This window comes from Heterodontus francisci, chromosome 35 (assembly GCF_036365525.1).
Source record: "Heterodontus francisci isolate sHetFra1 chromosome 35, sHetFra1.hap1, whole genome shotgun sequence".
NCBI lineage: Eukaryota > Metazoa > Chordata > Chondrichthyes > Heterodontiformes > Heterodontidae > Heterodontus > Heterodontus francisci.
Genome location: NC_090405.1, coordinates 34,479,375 through 34,495,842, shown reverse-complemented (window position 1 = coordinate 34,495,842; position 16,468 = coordinate 34,479,375). Strand labels below are relative to the sequence as shown.

The 16,468-nt window shown below is 48.2% G+C and overlaps 1 protein-coding gene across 1 annotated transcript in view; it reads left to right on the top strand.

Moving 5' to 3' along the window:
* Positions 1-16,468, top strand: part of LOC137350528 (uncharacterized) — a 33,841-nt gene that overhangs the window by 1,411 nt on the left and 15,962 nt on the right. Inside the window, exons 2-3 of the mRNA XM_068015189.1 lie at positions 3,280-3,446; positions 3,531-3,549. Coding sequence (XP_067871290.1) covers positions 3,280-3,446; positions 3,531-3,549 — 186 coding nt within the window. The remainder of the gene's footprint in view (positions 1-3,279; positions 3,447-3,530; positions 3,550-16,468) is intronic.

The window sequence follows — 16,468 nt, the reverse complement described above, 5'->3', positions numbered from 1 at the left end:
GAAACAAAGGTACTGAATTGGGGAAAGGCTGATTTCAATTTGATAAAACAGGATCTGGCCAAAGTGGACTGGGAGCAGCTACTTGTAGGAAAGTCTACATCAGACCAGTGGGAGGCATTCAAAGAGGAAATAGTGAGCGTTCAGTGCCAACATGTTCCCATTAAGGTCAAGGGCAGGACTATCAAGTCCAGGGAACCCTGGATGTCAAGAGATATAGAGTATTGGATCAGAGGAAAAAAGGAGGCTTCTGGCAGGTTAGGAGCACTGAACACAGCGGAGGCATTAGAGGAGTATAGAAAGTGTAGGGGGGTATTTAAAAAAGTAATTAGGAGAGCGAAGAGGGGACATGAAAAAACATTGGAAGTCAATATAAAGGAAAATCCTAAGGCGTTTTATAATTATATTGAGGGCAAGAGGATAACCAGGGAAAGAGTAGAGCCCATTAGGGATCAAAGTGGCAATCTGTGTGTGGAGCCAGAGGACATAGGTGAGGTTTCAAATGATTACTTTTCATCTGTTTTCACTGTGGAGAACGACAATGTAGGTGTAAAGATCAGGGAGGGGGATTGCGATATACTTGAACATATTAACATTGAAAGGGAGGAAGTATTAGATGCTTTAGCAGGCTTAAAAGTGGATAAATCCCCAGGCCTAGATGAGATGAATCCCAGGCTGTTGTGTGAGGCGAGGGAGGTGATAGCAGGGGCTGACACAAATTTTCAGATCCTCTCTGGCCACAGGAGAGGTGCCAGAGGGCTGGAGGACAGCGAATGTGGTACCATTATTCAAGAAGGGTAGGAGGGATAAACCAGGTAATTACAGGCCGGTGAGTCTAACATCAGTGGTTGGGAAACTATTGGAAAAAATTCTGAGGGACAGGATTAATCTGCACTTGGAGAAGTAGGGAATGATCAGAGATAGTCAGCACAGCTTTGTCAGGGGGAGATCGTGTCTAACTAACTTGATTAAATTTTTCGAGGAGGTGACTAGATGTGTAGATGAGGGTAAGGCAGTTGATGTAATCTACATGGTCTTCAGTAAGGCTTTTGAGAAGGTCCCGCATGGGAGATTGGTTAAGAAGGTAAGAGCCCATGAGATCCAGGCCAATTTGGCAAATCGGATCCAAAATTGGCTTGGTGGCAGGAAACAGAGGGTAATGGTCGAGGGTTGTTTTTGCGAAGGGAAGCCTGTGACCAGTGGTTTACCACAGGAATCGGTGCTGGGACCCTTGCTGTTTGTAGTGTACATTAATGATTTAGACATGAATATAGGAGGTATGAGCAGTAAGTTCGCAGATGACAGGAAAATTGGTGGTGTCATAAATAGTGAGGAGGAAAGCCTTAGATTGGGCTGGTAAGATGGGCAGAGCTGTGGCAAATGGAATTTAATCCTGAGAAGTGTGAGGTGATGCATTTTGGGAGGATTAACGAGGCAAGGTAATATACAATGGATGGTAGGGCCCTAGGAAGTACAGAAAGTCAGAGGGACCTTGGTGTACTTGTCCATAGATCACTGAAGGCAGCAGCGCAGGTAGATAAGGTGGTTAGGAAGGCATATGGGATACTTGCCTTTATTAGCCGAGGCATAGAATATAAGAGCAGGGAGGTTATGATGGAGCTGTATAAAACACTAGTTAGGCTACAATTGGAGTACTGTGTACAGGTCTGGGCACCACGCTATAGGAAGGATGTGATTGCACTGGAGAGGGTGCAGAGGAGATTCACCAGGATGTTGCCTGGGCTGGAGCATTTCAACTATGAAGAGAGACTGAAAAGGTTAGGGTTGTTTTCCTGAGAACAGAGGAGGCTGAGGGGGGACATGATTGAGGTATACAAAATTATGAGGGGCATTGATAGGTTAGATAGGAAGAGACTTTTTCCCTTAGCAGAGGTGTCAATAACCAAGGGGCAGAAATTTCAGGTAAGGGGCGGGAGGTTTAGAGGGGATTTGAGGAAACAATCTTTCACCCAGAGGGTGGTTGGAATCTGGAACACACTCCCTGAAGTGGTGGTGGAGGCAAGAACCCTCACAACATTTAAGAAGTATTTAGATGAGGACTTGAAATGCCATAGCATACAAGGCTACGGGCCAGGTGCTGGAAAATGGGACTAGAATAGTTAGGTGCTTGATGGCCGACACAGACACGATGGGCCAAAGGGCCTGTTTCTGTGCTGCATAACACTATGACTCTATGACTCTATGTGCCAGGCAATGGTCATCTCTAACAAGAGAGAATCTAACCTGTTCCCCTTGACATTTAATGGCATTACCATCCTGGAGTGTCCCACCACAAACATTCATTGACCAGAAACCTAGCTGGAACAGCCAAATAAATACTGTGACTATAGGAACAGATCAGAAGCTGGGTATTCTGCAGCAAGTGACTCACCTCATGACTCCCCAAAGCATGTCCAGAATCTACAAAGCACAAACCAGTATGATGGAATACTCCCCACTTGGCTGGATGAGTGCAGCTCCAAAAACACTCAAGAAGCTCAACGCCATCCAGGGCAAAGCAGTCCACTGGTTCAACACCCTATCCACAAAACAGCCCTTAAACATTCACTCCCTCCACCACCACTTCACAGTGGCTGCAGTGTGTATCATTTACAAGAAGCACTATAGCAATTCACCAAGCTTCCTTTGAAAGCACCTTCCAAACCCGTTACCTCGACCACCGAGAAGGACAAGAGCAGCAGGCGCATGGGAGCATCACCACCTGCAAGTTCCCCTTCAAGTCACACACCATCCTGACTTGGAACTATATCGCTGTTCCTTCACTATCACTGGGTCAAAATCCTGGAATTCCCTTCCAAACAGCACTCTGGGTGTAACTACACCACACATATAGCGAGCAGTTTAAGGAGAAGGCGGCTCACCACCATCTTCTCCAGGGCAGCAAGGAATGGACAATAAATGCCGGAATTGCCAGTGATGCCCAGATACTGAAGAGTCATTAAAGAGAAAGTATATTGACCACTGTGCATATTTGAAGATAAGTCAAGATAGCAGAACAATGGATTGGAGCTAACACTGGTGAAAAGAAATTTGAACACAGCTGCTGGGAAGAATGTCTTCACACAAAGACTGATCACCGTGTGGACTGTAGTTGCTGGTACAGTTTGTTACTGTTAATGTGGTGCACACTCAGAATGTACACTTTGCATTTCGGAGCCTCTCACCTCTCCAGTCCCTTCTCTGATCGGAGAGTTGAACAAACAGGCCAACTGCTGTCCCCAGGCCTATTAATACAATGACAGATCACACATTTCATCTGAGCTGATCACAGAGGAAGCAGCTTTTCTCTTCCACAGCCTCTAAAAGTCACACTTCCCTTTTTTTCTCACAGATCAGAATGCGATGGTGAAACAGCCACCCAGCTTCTAAAGAGTAACATCCAGGAATCTGAAATGGCACTTGGTGCTCTGTTTGTGGGTCTTTTCGTTCTAGTTTAGTTTAGTTTTGTTTAGTTTAGAGATACAGCACTGAAACAGGCCCTTCGGCCCACCGAGTCTGTGCCGACCATCAACCTGTTCCAACATGTTGCAGGTAAGGATCAATACTTTCCATTAATCTTCAACACATTCCTTATCTGGAAATATCAGTTTCTATCAGTATCTCAATGGAGAAATATAAAAGTTGAAGGATATAAATCATTGTTCTTGTATGGATGTTCAATGTCATTGTATCGTTGTCCTTACCATGCCATTTTAACACAGTTTAATCAGTAGCCATCAGTTTAAAATTGCCATTTCGAGAGTGAGGAGCAAATTCTTTACACAGAGGGTTGTTGGGGGCAGAGAATATTTTGACAGGCAGTGGTTGAGGCAGAGTCCTTTGCATCTTTTAAGTGAGAATTGGCTGAACATTTGAGACTGTAAAAGATAAAGGACTGTGGGGAGAGCGAGTTAGTCAGTTTGTTCTGCTGAAAAGCCACGTTTAAAGTACAGTGCTTACAAAAGCTGATGGTTAATGTTCAGTATTTGAGACTGATCAAACCCCTTTGAATCCAAATACTGATTAATCTCTGCCACTTTTTGTATATGCTCCTAACCCTGACTGAAGAAAGAAAGACTTGCTTTTGAATAGTGCCTTTCACAACCACAAAAAGTTATTTATAATTAAATGTTTCATTTGATGGAATAACAATGATATGTAACAAGAGCTTTGTCTCAAAGCAATATACAGTCAATGAAGTACTTTTGAAGTCCAGTCACTATTGTAATGTAGGAAAAACGGAAGCTAATTTGCAAGTAGCAAACTCTCATAAACAACAAAGTGATAATGATCAGATAATCTATTTTTGCGATATTGATCAAGGGATAAAGATTGGATAACTTCCTTGTTCTTTGTCAAAATAGTGCCATGGGATCTTTTATAGTCACCCGAGCAGACAAATGGTTTAATATCTCATCCAAAAGCGAGCACCTCCGACAGTGCAGTACGCCCTCAGTACTGCACTGGAATGTCAGCCTTGATTGTGTTCAAGTCTTGGAGTGGGAGTTGAACCCAGAACCTTGTAACACAGAGGCACGACTACTACCAACTGTGCCACAGCTGAATTTGACAGCCGTTATGTTTTTGCATTAAAATACAACACCATATAAGGAGCGACTATCTAAACTGAGTCCATGTTCATCATTTTAGATACCAGTTTGTTTCCTAACTAATGAGCTGTTTTCCCGTTCGGCTGATGAAATTGGTACAACTTGCAGGTCGGTACCTTATTAATAATTTTGCTCTTGTTCCATATCATTGTTGTTCCATCAAATGAAACATTTAATTGTAAATATCTTTTTGGTCCTGCACCATTCTGCTCTGGCTAATTCCCTGCTGCTACAGAAACCCCAATTAAAAAGATAATACTGATCTAGATGCTTTCCTTTTAAAGGTCAAACTAGCATCCATAAACCTATTACCAGTTATTCTAATCTTGCTGAAACTTAGGAGGCAGTATTCAATGCTACTTCTTAAAGTAAATTTCTTCAGGAAGTGGATGATTACTTCATATTAATTTTATCATTTCTCAGGAAGTGGGTGTCGCTGGCAATTTCAGCATTTATTGCCCAATCCCTCATTACCACTGAGAAGGAGATATTGGGTTGGCCTTCTTCTGCTACTGTCTGTGTGTTGTAGATACCCCCACAATGCTGCTTGGGATGGAGTTTCAGGATTTTGACGCAGCAACAATTAAGGAATGGTGTTATATTTGAAAGTCAGAATGATGTGTGACTTGAAGGGAAACTTGCAGGTGGTAGTGTTCCTAAGCGCTTGTTGCCCTTGTGCTTCTTGATGGTAGAGGCTGCAGATTTGGAAGGTGCTGTCAAAGAGCCTTGGTGAGTTGCTGCAGTGCATTTTGTAGATTGTACACACTGCAGCCTCTGTACGCTGGTCGTGGAGGGAGTGACTGTTTAAGGTGATGGATGGGGTGTCAATCAAGCTGACTGCTTTATCCTGGATGGTGTTGAGCTTAAGTGTTGTTGGAGCTGCACCCATCCAGGCATGTGCAGAGTATTCCATCACACTCCTGACTTGTGCCTTGTAGATGGTGGACCGGCTTTGGGAGTCAGGAGGTGGGTTACTCGCCACAGTATTTCCAGGCTCTGGCATTTTCTTATTCGGTCCTGGGATGTGAGTATTGCTGGCAAAGCCAGCATTTATTGCCCATCCCTAATTACCCTTGAGAGGTGTTGGTGAGCTGTCTTCTTGAAGCACTGCAGTCCTTGGCCTGTACATACACCTATAGTGCTTTTCGGGGGGGGAGTTCCAGTTTTTTGACCCAGTGACAGTGAAGGAATGGCGATGTAGTTCTAAGTGAGCATAGTGTGTGCCTTAGGGGGAACTTGCAGGTGTTGTGTTGTCATGCGTCTGCTGCCCTTGTTCTTCAATGTGGTAGAGTTTGGAAGGTGCTGTTGAAGGAGCCTTGGAGAGTTGCTGCATTGCATCTTGTAGATGGTACACACTGCAGCCACTGTGTGTTGGAGGGAGTGAGTGTTGAAGGTGATGTATGGGATGTCCATCAAGCGGGCTGCTTTGACCTGAATGGTGTTCAGCTTCTTGAGTGTTGTTGGAGTTGCACTCATCCAGGCAAGTGAAGAGTATTCCATCACACTCCTGACTTGTACCTTGTGGCCAGGCTTTGGGGAGTCACGAGATGAGTTACACGCCACAGAAGCCCAAACTTCTGACCTGGCTTGTAGCCACAGTATTTATATGGCTGGTCCAGTTAATTTTCTGATCAATGGTCACCCCCAGAATGTTGAAGGTGGGGGATTCAGCAATGGTAATGGCATTGAACAACAAGGAAAGATTGTTAGATCCTCTCTTGTTGGAGGTGGTCATTGTCTGGCACTTGTGTGATGTGACTGTTACTTGCCACTTACCAGTCCAAGCCTGAATGTTGTCCAGATCTTGTTGCATGCAGGCAGTGACTGCTTCAGTATCTGAGGAGTCGCAAATGGTACTGAACATCGAACAATCATCAGCGAACATCCCCACTTCTGACCTTATGATGGAGGGAAGGTCATTGATAAAGCAACTGAAAAGGGTCGGGCCTAGGGCACTAAAATAAATGCAAAATACTGCAGATGCTGGAAATCTGAAATAAACACACGATATGCTGGAAATACTCAGCAGGTCAGGCAGCATCTGTGTAGAACGAAGCAGAGTTAACGTTTCAGGTCAGTGACTTCATCAGAACTGGCAAATGTGAGAAATGTAATCGGTTTTAAGCAAGTAAAGTGGGGGTGGGGCAAGAGATAACAAAAGGCAAGGTGTTGATAGGACAGAGGTTCACAAAGAATAATTGACCAGAAGCTCATGGAGCAAAGGCAAACGGCATGTTAATGGTGTGCTGAAAGACAAAGCATTAGTGCAGAGAGGGTGTTAATTGACAGAAAAATGAACAGCCTGGCCACAAGCACAAGCATGAAAAAAAACAGTGGGTAGGCACATGGTTAAAAAATGTTTGATGAAATAAAGTAAAATAAAATAAACAAATAAAAAATAAAAAAGGAAAAAATAACTAAAAATAGAAAGGGGTGCCATCATGCTCTGAAATAATTGAACTCAATGTTCAGTCAGGCAGGCTGCAGCGTGCCTAATCGGTAAACGAGATGCTGTTCCTTGAGCTTGCATTGATGTTCACTGAACACTGCAGCAAGCCCAGGACAGAGATGTGGGCATGACAGCAGGGGGTAGGTGTTGAAATGGTCTGCAACCGGAATATGGAGGTCATGCTTTCGGACTGAGTGGAGGTGTTCCGCAAAGCGATCACCCAATCTGCATTTGGTCTCTCCAGTGTAGAGGAGACCACATTGTGAGTTGCGAATACAGTATATTAAATTGAAAGAAGTACAAGTAAATCACTGCTTCACCTGAAAGGAGTTTTTGGGGCCTTGGGTGGTGAGGAGAGAGGAGATAAAAGGGCAGGTGTTACACATCCTGTAATTGCATGGGCAGGTGCCATGGGAGGGGGACGAGGCATTGTGGATAATGCAGGAGTGGACCAGGATGTCGCGGAGGGAACGATCCCTTCGGAATGCTGACAAGGGACGAGAAGGGAAGATGCGTTTGGCAGTGGCATCACACTGGGCATGGCGGAAATGGCGGAGGATGATCCTTTGGATGCAGAGGCTGGTGGGGTGGAAAGTGAGGACAAGGGGAACCCTGTTGCTGTTTTGGGAGGGAGGGGAAGGGGTGAGGGTGGAGGTGCAGTAAATGGGCCGGACATGGTCAAGGGCCCTGTCAACCACAGTGGGGGGGAATCCTTGGTTGAGGAAAACGACATATCAGAAGTGCTGTCATGGAAGGTTGCATCATCAGAGCACATGCGTCAGAGATGGAGAAACTGGGAGAATGGAATGGAGTCCTTGCAGGAGGCAGTGTGTGAAGACGTGTAGTCGAGGCAACTGTGGGAGTCAGTGGACTTATAATGAATATTAGTAGACAGCCTATCCCCAGACATGGAGACAGAGAAGTCGAATAAGGGAAGGGAAGTGTCGGAGATAGACCATGTAAAGGTGAGGGCCTAGGACACTACCTTGAGGAATTCCTGCAGTGATGTCCTGCGACTGAGATGATAGACTTGCAACAGCCACAACCATCTTCCTCTGTTCACGAGATGAGAGTCATCAAGTTCTCTGTAATACTGGGGCATGTGGGGACATCTCACACTGTGTGATGGGGATGGGGTCTCTATCAGACTGTGTGATGGGGATGGGGTCCCTATCAGACTGTGTGATGAGGATGCGGTCTCTATCAGACTGTATGATGGGGATGCGGTTTCTATCAGACTGTGTGATGAGGATCTGGTCTCTATCAGACTGTGTGATGGGGATGCGGTTTCTATCAGACTGTGTGATGAGGATGCGGTCTCTATCAGACTGTGTGATGAGGATGCGGTTTCTATCAGACTGTGTGATGAGGATGCGGTCTCTATCAGACTGTGTGATGAGGATGGGCTCTCTATCAAACTGTGTGATGGGGATGGGCTCTCTATCAGACTGTGTGATGAGGATGCGGTTTCTATCAGACTGTGTGATGAGGATGCGGTCTCTATCCGACTGTGTGATGAGGATGCGGTCTCTATCAAACTGTGTGATGAGGATGCGGTTTCTATCAGACTGTGTGATGAGGATGCGGTCTCTATCCAACTGTGTGATGGGGATGGGCTCTCTATCAAACTGTGTGATGGGGATGGGCTCTCTATCAGACTGTGTGATGGGGATGGGATCTCTATCAAACTGTGTGATGAGGATGCGGTTTCTATCAGACTGTGTGATGAGGATGCGGTTTCTATCAGACTGTGTGATGAGGATGCGGTTTCTATCAGACTGTGTGATGGGGATGGGCTCTCTATCAAACTGTGTGATGGGGATGGGCTCTCTATCAGACAGTGTGATGAGGATGCGGTTTCTATCAGACTGTGTGATGAGGATGCGGTCTCTATCAGACTGTGTGATGAGGATGGGCTCTCTATCAAACTGTGTGATGGGGATGGGCTCTCTATCAGACAGTGTGATGAGGATGCGGTTTCTATCAGACTGTGTGATGAGGATGCGGTCTCTATCAGACTGTGTGATGAGGATGGGCTCTCTATCAAACTGTGTGATGAGGATGCGGTTTCTATCAGACTGTGTAATGAGGATGCGGTCTCTATCAAACTGTGTGATGGGGATGGGCTCTCTATCAAACTGTGTGATGGGGATGCGGTCTCTATCAAACTGTGTGATGAGGATGCGGTTTCTATCAGACTGTGTGATGAGGATGCGGTTTCTATCAGACTGTGTAATGAGGATGCGGTCTCTATCAAACTGTGTGATGGGGATGGGCTCTCTATCAAACTGTGTGATGGGGATGGGCTCTCTATCAGACTGTGTGATGGGGATGGGGGCCCGATCTGACTGTGTGATGGGGATGGGCTCTCTATCAAACTGTGTGATGAGGATGCGGTTTCTATCAGACTGTGTGATGGGGATGGGCTCTCTATCAAACTGTGTGATGGGGATGGGCTCTCTATCAGACTGTGTGATGGGGATGGGGGCCCTATCTGACTGTGTGATGGGGATGGGCTCTCTATCAGACTGTGTGATGAGGATGCGGTTTCTATCAGACTGTGTGATGAGGATGCGGTCTCTATCAGACTGTGTGATGAGGATGCGGTTTCTATCAGACTGTGTGATGAGGATGCGGTCTCTATCAAACTGTGTGATGAGGATGCGGTCTCTATCAAACTGTGTGATGAGGATGCGGTTTCTATCAGACTGTGTGATGAGGATGCGGTCTCTATCAAACTGTGTGATGAGGATGGGCTCTCTATCAAACAGTGTGATGAGGATGCGGTTTCTATCAGACTGTGTGATGAGGATGCGGTCTCTATCAAACTGTGTGATGAGGATGCGGTCTCTATCAGACTGTGTGATGAGGATGCGGTCTCTATCAAACTGTGTGATGAGGATGCGGTTTCTATCAGACTGTGTGATGGGGATGCGGTCTCTATCAAACTGTGTGATGAGGATGGGCTCTCTATCAAACTGTGTGATGAGGATGCGGTTTCTATCAGACTGTGTGATGAGGATGCGGTTTCGATCAGACTGTGTGATGAAGATGGGCTCTCTATCAAACTGTGTGATGAGGATGCGGTTTCTATCAGACTGTGTGATGAGGATGCGGTCTCTATCAAACTGTGTGATGAGGATGGGCTCTCTATCAAACTGTGTGATGAGGATGCGGTTTCTATCAGACTGTGTGATGAGGATGCGGTTTCTATCAGACTGTGTGATGAAGATGGGCTCTCTATCAAACTGTGTGATGAGGATGCGGTTTCTATCAGACTGTGTGATGAGGATGCGGTTTCTATCAGACTGTGTGATGGGGATGGGCTCTCTATCAAACTGTGTGATGGGGATGGGCTCTCTATCAGACTGTGTGATGGGGATGGGGGCCCTATCTGACTGTGTGATGGGGATGTGCTCTCTATCAGACTGTGTGATGAGGATGCGGTCTCTATCAAACTGTGTGATGAGGATGCGGTCTCTATCAAACTGTGTGATGAGGATGCGGTCTCTATCAAACTGTGTGATGAGGATGCGGTTTCTATCAGACTGTGTGATGAGGATGCGGTCTCTATCAAACTGTGTGATGAGGATGCGGTTTCTATCAGACTGTGTGATGAGGATGCGGTCTCTATCAGACTGTGTGATGAGGATGGGCTCTCTATCAGACTGTGTGATGAGGATGCGGTCTCTATCAAACTGTGTGATGAGGATGCGGTCTCTATCAGACTGTATGATGGGGATGCAGTTTCTATCAGACTGTGTGATGAGGATGCGGTCTCCATCAGACTGTGTGATGGGGATGCGGTTTCTATCAAATTGTGTGATGGGGATGGGCTCTCGATCAGACTGTGTGATGAGGATGCGGTTTCTATCAGACTGTGTGATGAGGATGCGGTCTCTATCAAACTGTGTGATGGGGATGGGCTCTCTATCAGACTGTGTGATGGGGATGGGGGCCCTATCTGACTGTGTGATGGGGATGGAGTCTCTATCAGACTGTGTGATGGGGATGGGCTCTCTATCAGACTGTGTGATGGGGATGGGGGCCCTATCTGACTGTGTGATGGGGATGGGCTCTCTATCAAACTGTGTGATGAGGATGCGGTTTCTATCAGACTGTGTGATGGGGATGGGGGCCCTATCAGACTGTGTGATGGGGATGCGGTCTCTATCAGACTGTGTGATGAGGATGCAGTCTCTATCAGTCTGTGTGATGGAGATGGGCTCTCTATCAGTCTGTGTGATGGGGATGGGCTCTCTATCAGACTGTGTGATGGTGATGGGGTCTCTAACAGACTGTGTGATGGGGATGGAGTCTCTATCAGACTGTGTGATGGGGATGGGGTCTCTATTAGACTGTGTGATGGGGATGGTCTCTCTATCAGTCTGTGTGATGGGGATGGGCTCTCTATCAGACTGTGTGATGGGGATGGAGTCTCTATCAGTCTGTGTGATGGGGATGGGGTCTCTATCAGACTGTGTGATGGGGATGGGTGCCCTATCTGACTGTGTGATGGGGATGGGGGCCCTATCTGACTGTGTGATGGGGATGGAGTCTCTATCAGACTGTGTGATGGGGATGGGCTCTCTATCAGACTGTGTGATGGGGATGGGGGCCCTATCTGACTGTGTGATGGGGATGCGGTCTCTATCAGACTGTGTGATGAGGATGCAGTCTCTATCAGTCTGTGTGATGGGGATGGGCTCTCTATCAAACTGTGTGATGAGGATGCGGTTTCTATCAGTGTGTGATGGGGATGGGCTCTCTATCAAACTGTGTGATGAGGATGCGGTTTCTATCAGTCTGTGTGATGGGGATGGGCTCTCTATCAGACTGTGTGATGGGGATGGGGTCTCTATTAGACTGTGTGATGGGGATGGTCTCTCTATCTGTCTGTGTGATGGGGTGGAGTCTCTATCAGTCTGTGTGATCGGGATTGAGTCTGTATCAGACTGTGTGATGGGGATGGGCTCTCTATCAGACTGGGTGATGGAGATGGGCTCTCTATCAGTCTGTGTGTTGAGGATGGAGTCTCTATCAGACTGTATGATGGGGATTGGTTCTCTATCAGACTGTGTGATGGGGATGGGGGCCCTATCTGACTGTGTGATGGGGATGGGGTCTCTATCAGACTGTGCGATGGGGATGGGGGCCCTATCTGAGTGTGTGATGGGGATGGGCTCTCTATCAGACTGTGTGATGGGGTTGGTCTCTGTATCTGTCTGTGTGATGGGGTGGAGTCTCTATCAGTCTGTGTGATCGGGATGGGCTCTCTATCAGTCTGTGTGATGAGGATGGAGTCTCTATCAGACTGTGTGATGGGGATGGGGTCTCTATCAGACTGTATGATGGGGATGGGCTCTCTATCAGACTGTGCGATGGGGATGGGGGCCCTATCTGAGTGTGTGATGGGGATGGGCTCTCTATCAGACTGTGTGATGGGGTTGGTCTCTCTATCTGTCTGTGTGATGGGGTGGAGTCTCTATCAGTCTGTGTGATCGGGATGGGCTCTCTATCAGTCTGTGTGATGAGGATGGAGTCTCTATCAGACTGTGTGATGGGGATGGGGGCCCTATCCGACTGTGTGATGGGGATGGGGGCCCTATCTGACTGTGTGATGGGGATGGGCTCTCTATCAGACTGTGCGATGGGGATGGTCTCCCTATCTGACTGTGTGATGGGGATGGGCTCTCTATCAGTCTGTGTGATGGGGATGCGGTCTCTATCAGACTGTGTGATGAGGATGCAGTCTCTATCAGACTGTGTGATGGGGATGGGCTCTCTATCAGACTGTGTGATGGGGATGGGCTCTCTATCAGACTGTGTGATGGGGATGGGGTCTCTATCAGACTGTGTGATGGGGATGGAATCTCTATCAGACTGTGTGATGGGGATGGGGTCTCTATCAGACTGTGTGATGGGGATGGAGTCTCTATCAGACTGTGTGATGGGGATGGGGTCTCTATTAGACTGTGTGATGGGGATGGAGTCTCTATCAGACTGTGTGATGGGGATGGGGTCTCTATTAGACTGTGTGATGGGGATGGTCTCTCTATCTGTCTGTGATGGGGTGGAGTCTCTATCAGTCTGTGTGATCGGGATGGAGTCTGTATCAGACTGTGTGATGGGGATGGGCTCTCTATCAGACTGGGTGATGGGGATGGGGGCCTTATCAGACTGTGTGATGGGGAAGAGCTCTCTATCAGTCTGTGTGATGGGGATTGGTTCTCTATCAGACTGTGTGATGGGGATGGGGGCCCTATCTGACTGTGTGATGGGGATGGGCTCTCTATCAGTCTGTGTGATGGGGATGGGCTCTCTATCAAACAGAGTGATGAGGCTGGGGTTGGGCTCTCGATCAGACTGTGTGATGGGGATGGAGTCTCTATCAGACTGTGTGATGGGGATGGAGTCTCTATCAGACTGTGTGATGGGGATGGAGTCTCTATCAGACTGTGTGATGGGGATGGAGTCTCTATCAGACTGTGTGATGGGGATGGAGTCTCTATCAGACTGTGCGATGGGGATGGGGGCCCTATCTGAGTGGTTGATGGGGATGGGCTCTCTATCAGTCTGTGTGATGGGGATTGGTTCTCTATCAGACTGTGTGATGGGGTTGGGCTCTCGATCAGACTGTGTGATGGGGATGGAGTCTCTATCAGACTGTGTGATGGGGATGGGCTCTCTATCAGTCTGTGTGATGGGGATGGGGGCCCTATCTGAGTGGTTGATGGGGATGGGCTCTCTATCAGACTGTGTGATGGGGATGGGCTCTCTATCAGACTGTGTGATGGGGATGGGCTCTCTATCAGACTGTGTGATGGGGTTGGTCTCTGTATCTGTCTGTGTGATGGGGTGGAGTCTCTATCAGTCTGTGTGATCGGGATGGGCTCTCTATCAGTCTGTGTGATGAGGATGGAGTCTCTATCAGACTGTGTGATGGGGATGGGGTCTCTATCAGACTGGATGATGGGGATGGGCATTCTATCAGTCTGTGTGATGGGGATTGGTTCTCTATCAGACTGTGTGATGGGGATGGGGTCTCTATCAGACTGTGTGATGGGGATGGGGGTCCTATCCGACTGTGTGATGGGGATGGGGGCCCTATCTGACTGTGTGATGGGGATGGGCTCTCTATCAGACTGTGCGATGGGGATGGGGGCCCTATCTGACTGTGTGATGGGAATGGGCTCTCTATCTGACTGTGTGATGGGGATGGGGTCTCTGTCAGACTGTGTGATGGGGATGGGGTCTCTATCAGTCTGTGTGATGGGGATGGGCTCTCTATCAGACTGTGTGATGGGGATGGGGTCTCTATCAGACTGTGTGATGGGGATGGGGGCCCTATCTGACTGTGTGATGGGGATGGGGTCTCTATCAGACTGTGTGATGGGGATGGGGGCCCTATCTGACTGTGTGATGGGGATGGGGTCTCTATCAGACTGTGTGATGGGGATGGGGGCCCTATCTGACTGTGTGATGGGGATGGGGTCTCTATCAGACTGTGTGATGGGGATGGGGGCCCTATCTGACTGTGTGATGGGGATGGGGTCTCTATCAGACTGTGCGATGGGGATGGGGGCCCTATCTGAGTGTGTGATGGGGATGGGCTCTCTATCAGACTGTGTGATGGGGTTGGTCTCTCTATCTGTCTGTGTGATGGGGTGGAGTCTCTATCAGTCTGTGTGATCGGGATGGGCTCTCTATCAGTCTGTGTGATGAGGATGGAGTCTCTATCAGACTGTGTGATGGGGATGGGGTCTCTATCAGACTGTATGATGGGGATGGGCTCCCTATCAGACTGTGCGATGGGGATGGGGGCCCTATCTGAGTGTGTGATGGGGATGGGCTCTCTATCAGACTGTGTGATGGGGTTGGTCTCTCTATCTGTCTGTGTGATGGGGTGGAGTCTCTATCAGTCTGTGTGATCGGGATGGGCTCTCTATCAGTCTGTGTGATGGGGTGGAGTCTCTATCAGTCTGTGTGATCGGGATGGGCTCTCTATCAGTCTGTGTGATGAGGATGGAGTCTCTATCAGACTGTGTGATGGGGATGGGGGCCCTATCTGACTGTGTGATGGGGATGGGGTCTCTATCAGACTGTATGATGGGGATGGGCTCCCTATCAGACTGTGCGATGGGGATGGGGGCCCTATCAGTCTGTGTGATCGGGATGGCCTCTCTATCAGTCTGTGTGATGGGGTGGAGTCTCTATCAGTCTGTGTGATCGGGATGGGCTCTCTATCAGTCTGTGTGATGAGGATGGAGTCTCTATCAGACTGTGTGATGGGGATGGGGGCCCTATCTGACTGTGTGATGGGGATGGGCTCTCTATCAGTCTGTGTGATGGGAATGCGGTCTCTATCAGACTGTGTGATGAGGATGGGCTCTCTATCAGACTGTGTGATGGGGATGGGGGCCCTATCTGACTGTGTGATGGGGATGGGCTCTCTATCAGTCTGTGTGATGGGGATGCGGTCTCTATCAGTCTGTGTGATGGGGATGGGCTCTCTATCAGACTGTGTGATGGGGATGGGCTCTCTATCAGACTGTGTGATGGGGATGGGGTCTCTATCAGACTGTGTGATGGGGATGGAGTCTCTATCAGACTGTGTGATGGGGATGGGGTCTCTATCAGACTGTGTGATGGGGATGGAGTCTCTATCAGACTGTGTGATGGGGATGGGGTCTCTATTAGACTGTGTGATGGGGATGGAGTCTCTTTCAGACTGTGTGATGGGGATGGGGTCTCTATTAGACTGTGTGATGGGGATGGTCTCTCTATCTGTCTGTGTGATGGGGTGGAGTCTCTATCAGTCTGTGTGATCGGGATGGAGTCTGTATCAGACTGTGTGATGGGGATGGGCTCTCTATCAGACTGGGTGATGGGGATGGGGGCCTTATCAGACTGTGTGATGGGGAAGAGCTCTCTATCAAACAGAGTGATGAAGCTGGGGATGGGCTCTCGATCAGACTGTGTGATGGGGATGGAGTCTCTATCAGACTGTGTGATGGAGATGGGCTCTCTATCAGTCTGTGTGATGAGGATGGAGTCTCTATCAGACTGTATGATGGGGATGGGCTCTCTATCAGTCTGTGTGATGGGGATTGGTTCTCTATCAGACTGTGTGATGGGGATGGGCTCTCTATCAGACTGTGTGATGGGGTTGGTCTCTCTATCTGTCTGTGTGATGGGGTGGAGTCTCTATCAGTCTGTGTGATGGGGATGGGCTCTCTATCAGACTGTGTGATGGGGTTGGTCTCTCTATCTGTCTGTGTGATGGGGTTGGTCTCTCTATCTGTCTGTGTGATGGGGTGGAGTCTCTATCAGTCTGTGTGATGGGGATGGGGTCTCTATCTGTCTGTGTGATGGGGTTGGTCTCTCTATCTGTCTGTGTGATGGGGTGGAG